This window comes from Camellia sinensis, chromosome 15, assembly GCF_055761805.1.
Source record: "Camellia sinensis isolate YWXY chromosome 15, ASM5576180v1, whole genome shotgun sequence".
Taxonomy (NCBI): Eukaryota; Viridiplantae; Streptophyta; class Magnoliopsida; order Ericales; family Theaceae; genus Camellia; species Camellia sinensis.
In genome coordinates this window covers 75,328,020-75,336,666 of record NC_138975.1, presented here as the reverse complement: position 1 = coordinate 75,336,666, position 8,647 = coordinate 75,328,020, and the positions used below count along the sequence as shown (strand labels likewise).

The 8,647-nt window shown below is 30.2% G+C and overlaps 1 protein-coding gene across 3 annotated transcripts; it reads left to right on the top strand.

The window, feature by feature from the left end:
* Positions 1–5,629: 5,629 nt before the first annotated feature.
* LOC114284157 (uncharacterized) lies at positions 5,630–8,326 on the top strand. Of its 3 annotated transcripts, none has more exons than XR_003636795.2 (2): positions 5,630–5,760; positions 7,694–8,326. XR_003636795.2 is itself a non-coding variant. In XM_028227047.2 (2 exons), the coding sequence occupies exons 1-2, from the start codon at positions 5,673–5,675 to the stop codon at positions 8,148–8,150; spliced, it is 519 nt and encodes a 172-aa protein (XP_028082848.1). In that variant the 5' UTR covers positions 5,634–5,672; the 3' UTR covers positions 8,151–8,326. The 3 variants fall into 3 exon arrangements, 2 of the variants coding, with proteins under 2 accessions (XP_028082848.1, XP_028082849.1); XM_028227047.2 differs by having other exon boundaries at positions 5,634–5,760; positions 7,720–8,326; XM_028227048.2 differs by having other exon boundaries at positions 5,639–5,760; positions 7,704–8,326.
* Positions 8,327–8,647: the final 321 nt, after the last annotated feature.

Here is an 8,647-nt window from a genome sequence, read left to right as displayed (position 1 = left end):
TATGTTTGTTTCTAAAAATAATAAATGGTCTACTTTTCAAAATATAGGTGTTGTCCTTTTTTCTAAAGAGAAACTCAATAAAATGAATATATTGCGATTATTATATTGACTTTAATTTTTTTATGAATGATATACGCTGAAGGTCCTACAAAATGAATAATTTAAATTATCAAAACGGAAGTCGTGATGAATCCCATAGGCCTCCCAAATTCAAGCCTAGTCCTAATTTTAATATTAAGTGAGGTACTTAATTTTTTTTTATTAAATTTAAAATTAATTAGTAAGGGTCTAAGAAGTTTGGGAAATTACTTCCCAGTGGAAAATGAAAAGGATAAGTAGTTAGTATAGTATTTTCTCAAATTTCAATAGAAGTGGAAGTTAGGGGTGCAAAATTGGCACGTGGCTCGTTGACGGTTCGAAACCTGCCCGCGGAAGGGGGTAGGCCCGGACCGGTTATGCCTGGGCCCGAGCCCAGCTCGGGATCTTGAGCCTGAGCTGTCATTTTGAAGCCTTGCCCAACCCGTGACTAGCCTGGCCCAACCTAGTCCAAAAATTTGCCGCCCATGACTCTGTCATAAGCAGTCAAAATTCAAATAATAATAATAATAATTAAAAAAAATATTCAAATGGTCATTTCACCGTTTACTTCCAACGGTAATTTTTTTTTTTTTTTTTAAAAAAAAAATTATCCTCCTTTCCCCCGAAACTCCTTTAAATATCCCCCTCTGCCATTTTATTTCTCACAAACAATTCTCTCTCTCAAACTCTCACTCTCACTCCCAACTCTCTCAATCAATTTTGAAGTTTCATTTCTAAGTGGCTATTGCAATTGTGCAAGAAGAAACTTTTATCAGAAGAAGTTAATTTTTGTATCGCATTCACCAGTCGGTAACATTAATAAGTTGAATTAAATTATTAGTTACTTATTTTTTTACATTAATTATTTCTTAACATATATTAGTTGTTATTGTTTACTCATTATTTAAATTAATTGTTAGTTCTTATACATTATTTTACTTACAATGAATCATAATATTTTTAATATTTATGTCGATATTGATGCATATACTACCCAACATGAATCTGTTGATTCTCCTTTTCATGTACCTAATATCCCTATTTCAGCAGTTGGATCATCATCTAGGGGCACAACTAGTAGTGTTTGGGAGCATTTCGAAAGAATATTTGTAAATAATCCTAATAGTACAATTATAATTAAAACAAAATGTAAATATTATGCATATTTACTCAGTATTGCATCTGCAGGGGTACTAGTCATCTAAAAAGGCATGCTAATAAATATTTACAAAATCAATAACTTGATATTAGAAGTCAAATGTAATTAGAGGCTTCATCAACTGGTCATTTTCAAACATTTTCATATGATCCTATACGTGCATAAAATTTTGTAGTTGATTATATTATAAAAAAAAGAACAACTTTTTACTACTAGTGAATGTATCGATTTTTTACAAATGGTTCACGAAAGTTTTGCATCGCAATATCAAAATTTCCAAGAAATATTACTACTAGAAATAGGATTTTAAAGAAATTTGAGGATATTAAAAATGAATTATTTGACATCTTCAAAAATTTGAATGGAAGAGTTTGTTTAACATCTGATCTGTAGTCAAACAATGGTTTAAAATATTAATGTATCACTGCACATTTTATTCATAATGATTGGAAATTAAATAAAAAAATTATTTCATTTAGATTAGTTGAATTTCCTCACACTGGTCATTCGTTTGGTGTAGAAATAAGAAATATATTACATGAGTTTGCAAAATAAAATATTTACCATTAGTTTAGATAAGGCAACATATTACAATCAGACTGTTCCCCATTTGAAATCAATTTTACAATTATTTGTTGGTGATGATTTATTTCATATTCGTTGTTGTGCCTGTATTTTAAACTTGATTGTTAAAGAAGCTATACATGTATATGAGACTTCTGCACTAGTGATAAAAAAGCGCGGTTGTTACTATTATGTCTTTTGCTAATCGAACTTTGGAATACAGGAAAATTTGTCAATAAGAAGGTATGTCATTTAAAAAATTAATTTTAGATATAGATAGTAAGTGAAATTCAAAATATAATATGTTAAGAAGAGCTTGTAAACAAAGAAAAACAAATATATTTATTTTTTGCAACAATATCAATAGAAGTATTAACTCCCACAAAACTTAATTGGTGCCAAGTAACCTTATATAAAAATTTTCTAAAAGTTTTGATACTACAATAAAATTATTTTCTTATATATATATATATATATATTCCTACTTCACCATTTTATTTTACATATGTTAGTAGAAATAATAAAAGTTTTCGTAAAATATATGGGTAATGAATATTATATAACCTTATTATTGCAATGAAAGAAAAAAATTGATTAATATTTTAATCCATTGCCTCATCTTTTAGGTTTAGTCATAATAATTTATCCTAGGCGTAAGGAAATTGGTTTACAATAATTTTTATGACATATTTTTGCTAATCAAGAATAATTTGCCTTTATTATAAAAACACGCAAAACATTATTTGAAGAATACAGGACAACTGCATCTTCAAATACACCTATACACACTACACCAACAACCTCATCTCAAAGCAGAAGATTAAGTGTTTTTTCAGCAATAAAAAGTAGATGAATATCTCAATATACAAGCATAAGTAAATCTAAACTACAACGTTATTTGGAAAGTCTAGCAGTGGATGATTGCGAAAATTTTGACATTTTGGATTGGTGGAAACAAAATGAAACTATGTGGCATGTACTTTCACAGATGACCCATGATATACTAACCGTTCCTATTTTTATAGTTGCTTCAGAAATAAATTTTAGTGCAGGTGGATGGGTGTTGAGTGATTATTGTAGCAAGCTTTTGCCTCAAATGGTTGAGACACTGATGATATTCACAGATCATATATATCCGCTTACAAGAAGACAAATTATGGTGAAAATGAGAGAATTCAAACCGATTTAGATGACATATCCTCGGGCAACGCGAGTGAATTGTCTACCTCCTTCGATGATTGATCAACAATTTATTTTTCACTATTTCATTTTGTTGTTTTTTTTATTAGATTATTGAGATGGAGTATAATGCAAATGATTGGTAGGCTAGTAGATTGCAACCTAGTTGGGATGCACTTGACCTATAATGATGCAATTGCTCTACCATCATTAATAATCTACATTTATTTTATTTAATAATATAAATTTTTGTAATATTTTATTTGTTTTTATTTTAAAATAAAAATTATTCATTCAATAAATATTATCTATTTAATTTAATGATTGCAATATTGCAAGTTTCATTTTGATATATATAAAATTATTCATTTCAAAATAAGAAAATTACATAATTTCATACATTTTTAATCATAACCAAAAAAACTTGAGTCATACACAATTAAATTTAAATACCACCACACATGAAACATAACTAAACATCTCATTAATCTTAACTAAAATATTATAGTACAATTTTTCTTTTATTTTTTTATCCCTCATAAATAATATATATACATAATATATTTATCGTTTATTTTTCATAAAAAAAAAGGCTTGCCAGGCCAACTCAGATTTCTTCAAAATCTTGTTTCTAATAGTATTTCTTGAAAATTTTTGATATTGAAATGCAAAACCTTCGTGAACCATTTGTAAAAAATCAGGACATTCACTAGTAGTAAAAGGTTGTTCTTTTTTTTATTTTTTATTTTTTTATTTTTTTAATAATATAATCAATTACAAAATTTTGTACATGTATAGGATCATATAAAAATATTTACAAATGACCAGTTGATGAAACTCCTAATTGCATTTGACTTTTAATATCGGGTTGTTGACTTTGTAAATGTCTGTTAGCATGCCTTTTTAGATGATTAGTACCCCATACAGATGCAACACTAAGTAAATATGTGCAATATTTACATTTTTCTTTAATTATAATTGTACCATCAAGATTATTTACAAATATTCTTTCGAAATGCTCCCAAACACTACTAGTCGTGCAACTAGAAGATGATTCAACTATTTGAAGATGAATATTAGGTACATGAGAAGGAGAATCAACAAATTCATGTTGTATAGCATATGCATCAATTTAGACATAAATATTAGGAATATTATGATTCATAATAATGTAGGTAAAATAATATATAAGAACGGACAATTAATTTAAATAATGAGTAAATAATAATAACTAATACATGTTAAGAAATAATTAACGTAAAAAAATGAGTAACTAATAAATTTAATTCAACTGATTAATGTTACCGATTGGCGAATGCGATGCAAAAACTATCTTCTTCTGATAGAAGCTTCTTCTTGCATAGTTGCAATTGTCACTTAGAGATGTGACTTCAAAATTAATTGAGAGAGTTGAGAGTTAAGAGAGATTGAGAGTTTGAGAGAGAGAATTGTTTGTGAGAAATAAAATGGGAGAGGGGGGATATTTATAAGAGTTTGAAAGGAGGGGGTTGATTTATAAAAAAAAAAAAAATTTGTTTTTGGCCGTTTGGTGTTAAACGGTCATTTGACCGTTTGAATTGAATTCAAATTTTTTTAATTTATTTTTTGAATTTTGTGATTGTTGGCAAAGAGTCATTGAGGGGGGGGTAGGTCGTAGTCGGGTGTGAAATTTTTTGGGCTAGGTTGAGCGGGGCTTCCAAAAAGACGGCTCAAGTCCAAGACCAAGATCTCGGGCAAGGCTTTGGCTTGGGCCTGGCCGAGCTTAACTGGGTTGGGCCTACCTCAAGTTGCAGGTGGCCTCGGGCCGCTAACGGGCCACGAGCCATTTTACACCCCTATTGCACTCATACACACATCACACACACACTTTGCAAAACTTATATAATTACCGCTCTCTATCTTTGTGCGCAACATATACATGAGAAGTTATTGGTTGTTTTTGGGGCATCGCTAGGTGATGCCTTAAGGGTATTATGATTTGTGAAAGAAATATGATTCACAATTTTGTATTAAGTGATTGAAAAATAAAAAAGAACATAATAAATTATGATTGGTGAGGAGAACCACCACATGAATCCCTATGAGCACTAATAATTTTTCCATACACATAGACACATCACCTTACACCTGTCACATCTACCTCTCATCTCATTTTTTAATAAAAAAAAAAGGAGAAATATCAAAAAAATAAATAAACAATAAAAAAATAATTGTAAATTTGTGGAAGTACAACACTTATGTGCACTATGTAGTGCATAAATTATTTGTACTTTCATAAATTTATGATTATTTTTTTAACTTTCTATTTTTTTGATATTTTTTCAAAGCAAAAAAAATTTATTTTATTTTGATAAAAAATATATAAATTTAATTTTTATAAAATTAATATAGTTTAAAAGGTATTAATAAAATCTTTAAAATGAGAAAAATGTTTAAAATATTTAATCAAAATTTAAATTAGTAATTCAAAATATATATGTTTGAATGATTTGAATTAATTTAAATAATACATTTTCCTAAAATTACTTTTTGAATAATAGTTTTATTCGTAGCTGCTTCCCGCTCCCTTTTTTAGTTGCCGCGGCGTCAATGGCTCCTTTTTCCCTCCAAATGTTTCAAACAAAGAAACCCTCTCTCTCTCTCTATATATATATACACAGAGAGAGAGAGTTGTTCTAAAGGGAGAGAAGAGATGCTGGGAAGGGTGAGACCACCTTCGTCTAGTTCGCTGGAGAGGCCACCTTCGAAGATCATCAAAGATGATTCTCTCTCCATCTATGGTACTACTTACTAACTACTCTCTCTCTCTCTCTCTCTCTCTCCACCATATGCATTTGATTTTTAAATCAGAAATGTGTTGGTTTGGTTAATTGTGTTGTGTGTCTGTCTTGTGTTGATTCAAATCGTTGTGTTTAGTTAAAAGTAATGATGAAATTATCATATGCAATATCACTCCTTTTGTTTAGTTAAATTTGATGATTACTCATATCATAATAATATCTTAGTTTAATTTCTTAAAAACCAAATGTCCCATTGCACTTCTTCACATGCCCTTTTTAATTTATTCTGATAAACATACTGACTGACTGCAATAATACTCTGCATTTATATGTTCTGTTTTAAACCATTATTAATCTGACAATTAAACTTGTGCTGATCACACCTACCACGTTTCTCTTTAAATCTGTATTCTATGTATTTGGAGAGCTGCAAATGCTAGATTTCAGTGAGAATACAAATCTTTGAGAAACTAATAACTTGTCCGCTGTGTTTGGTTGATGGATTTGGAAAGAAAAATGAAAAAAGGAAAAAATTCGGTGAAATATGAATAAAATATATTTATATTTAGTTTCATACACTTTTTTTTTTTCCTTTTCAAATCACTTTCCAAATCTCCCAACCAAACACAACGGTCATGTAGCCTGAATACCGTGCACTTGGAAACTTTTTAATTAATTGTAAGGCACCTCCTTACTTAATACATACATACATACATGCAATGCAAACATCTATTTGCCATACCCACCATATTCATAGTATACAGAGAGAGCATGATCTAAGTTACAGCAATCCAAAAGTCTGCAATGATATTGACAACAAATGAAATCCCTCTTAAGACAGCTTATTCAATGTATTAACTCATTTGCTTTTTCCTTGTTGATTGGAGAACAACAGTGTGGAAGATATGATGTTGTCTCTGTTAGTATTATTGTATCTGCACAAATACAATTATTCTTGTATAAAAGTGAAAAATCTTGTTTCATTCTCTCCTTCCACTGTACATATAGGCATATGATTAATATTGAAAGGATTAATAATCTCATGAATTAGTGTAGAATTAGTTATCTAATTAAACTGGTGAGATAACTATTTATTTTAATATTTTTTGTTTCATACTTGAAATTATGATCCTACTTCTTTTCAATATTAGAAATTTGTCTTGTCCGCTGTACATGTAATTCAGTTAATAAAATTTGCAATTAAACATGGGATTGTGAGTCCATGGACTAACAATTCCAATCCCATGCTATGATCCTAATAACCAAACATTCCCATATAGTTTCCATATTTCAAATATCCAACTCCAACTATAAATTCCATGGTAATCAATTTAATGTCACCAAGTGCAAACTGTGATCTGACAATCTGAAATTTACTGGTGTCTGTCTCCATTTGTAAGAAAAATGCTTTGCCACTGATAGCCATTTTAAACTATGAATCTTGATTTTAGAGGATAAGAAAAAAGTGGTATAACTAGAAAAAATATAAACCGTGTATTTATTTATATATATATTTTTGCAGTTGGGAGATAAATTTATGTACAAGTTCTCTATTTTATTTATTTATTTGTGCTGGGGATGGCAACAAATCAAAATGGTTTATATTATCCTAATTTTTTTTGGGGGTACATGGGAAATAATATTATCCTACAATTTACTTACAATGAAATGTGCCTTTGTCGGATTCTAAACTAGAAATTTGCAAGTACATTCACTTTCTTTTTAAGTGTTTGGTGCTTGGATAGTGATGCTTTTGAATAGTTTTTATAATTTATTATCAAGAGTGACAAACAGGAATAAGGAAATGCAAACACAGTGTTGCTTTTCAGCCATGATTTTTTTTTTTTAAAAAAAAAAGCCCCCACAAAAGTTCATAAGAAAATAAGAGTTTATGCATTTATGACAGTAGGTGCTAACTGATGACTTCTTGAAGGTTTATTCAGTTTCACTTTGATGTAGAGGCTACACTTGTGAAGCTTAGACACGGTTCTCGATGTAACCCAGTCTCACCCTCAGATCAGGCAATGAAAATAGATGTCAGCTGCGATTTTGCAAGCAATTCACCCTATGATGATGAGGCAATGACAGAAGATACAAATTGCTCTTCCAACAGCATTTCATCAAATTGTAGTGATTATCGGCCTATGGGCATCTTGAAAGAGCAACAGAACAAAATGAGGTCTGTTACTTACCTGTTTGCCAGATATAGGAGTTCTCAACACACTCTAAGCTTGCCTGCTGAGGCAGTTATGGTAGAGAATAAGTGTTGTTCAGCCAGTAGTTCACTGAGTGCAAAGACTGCGGATAGATGGAGTGATACAACAGGACTACAATTGCAACAGGAATGTGTAGATTCTGTCCCTGCTTTTCAAATGTTAGATAAGATTTGAATTTTGGGTAAAATACCCTTGCTAGTGAACTAATAATAGAGGGGTTGCTGGTTTGATTGCGCAGTTTGTTCCCGCTGTTTGTGATCTTTGTTTGTGTAGAAGAAAAACACATAATTGCTGTTGTACGCACATACATATATATATATTTTTATTTATAAAAGTAATCATTTATTCAATGAATTTTTTTCCTCTGGTTTAATTTCTAACCTATACAGATTAAGGTTGGTGTTATATATGCAGGCAGGTCCTCTCTCATGAATATATCATTGGCATATAGAAGGTAGATCTAGAAGTGTTTCATAATGCAAATAATATAACTGCCTATTGCTTCTTTGCCCTTTTCATATTGGGACAAGTACTATGATTTACAAGCTTTTCTTTCTTATTTTGGGCAAGCTAAGCTTCATGTCTTTGAGCTGTTGATTATAACTTCGAGCACATTTTTGTATCATAACTTAGGTTACTTCACATACCAAGATCTTAACCAAGGGGGTATT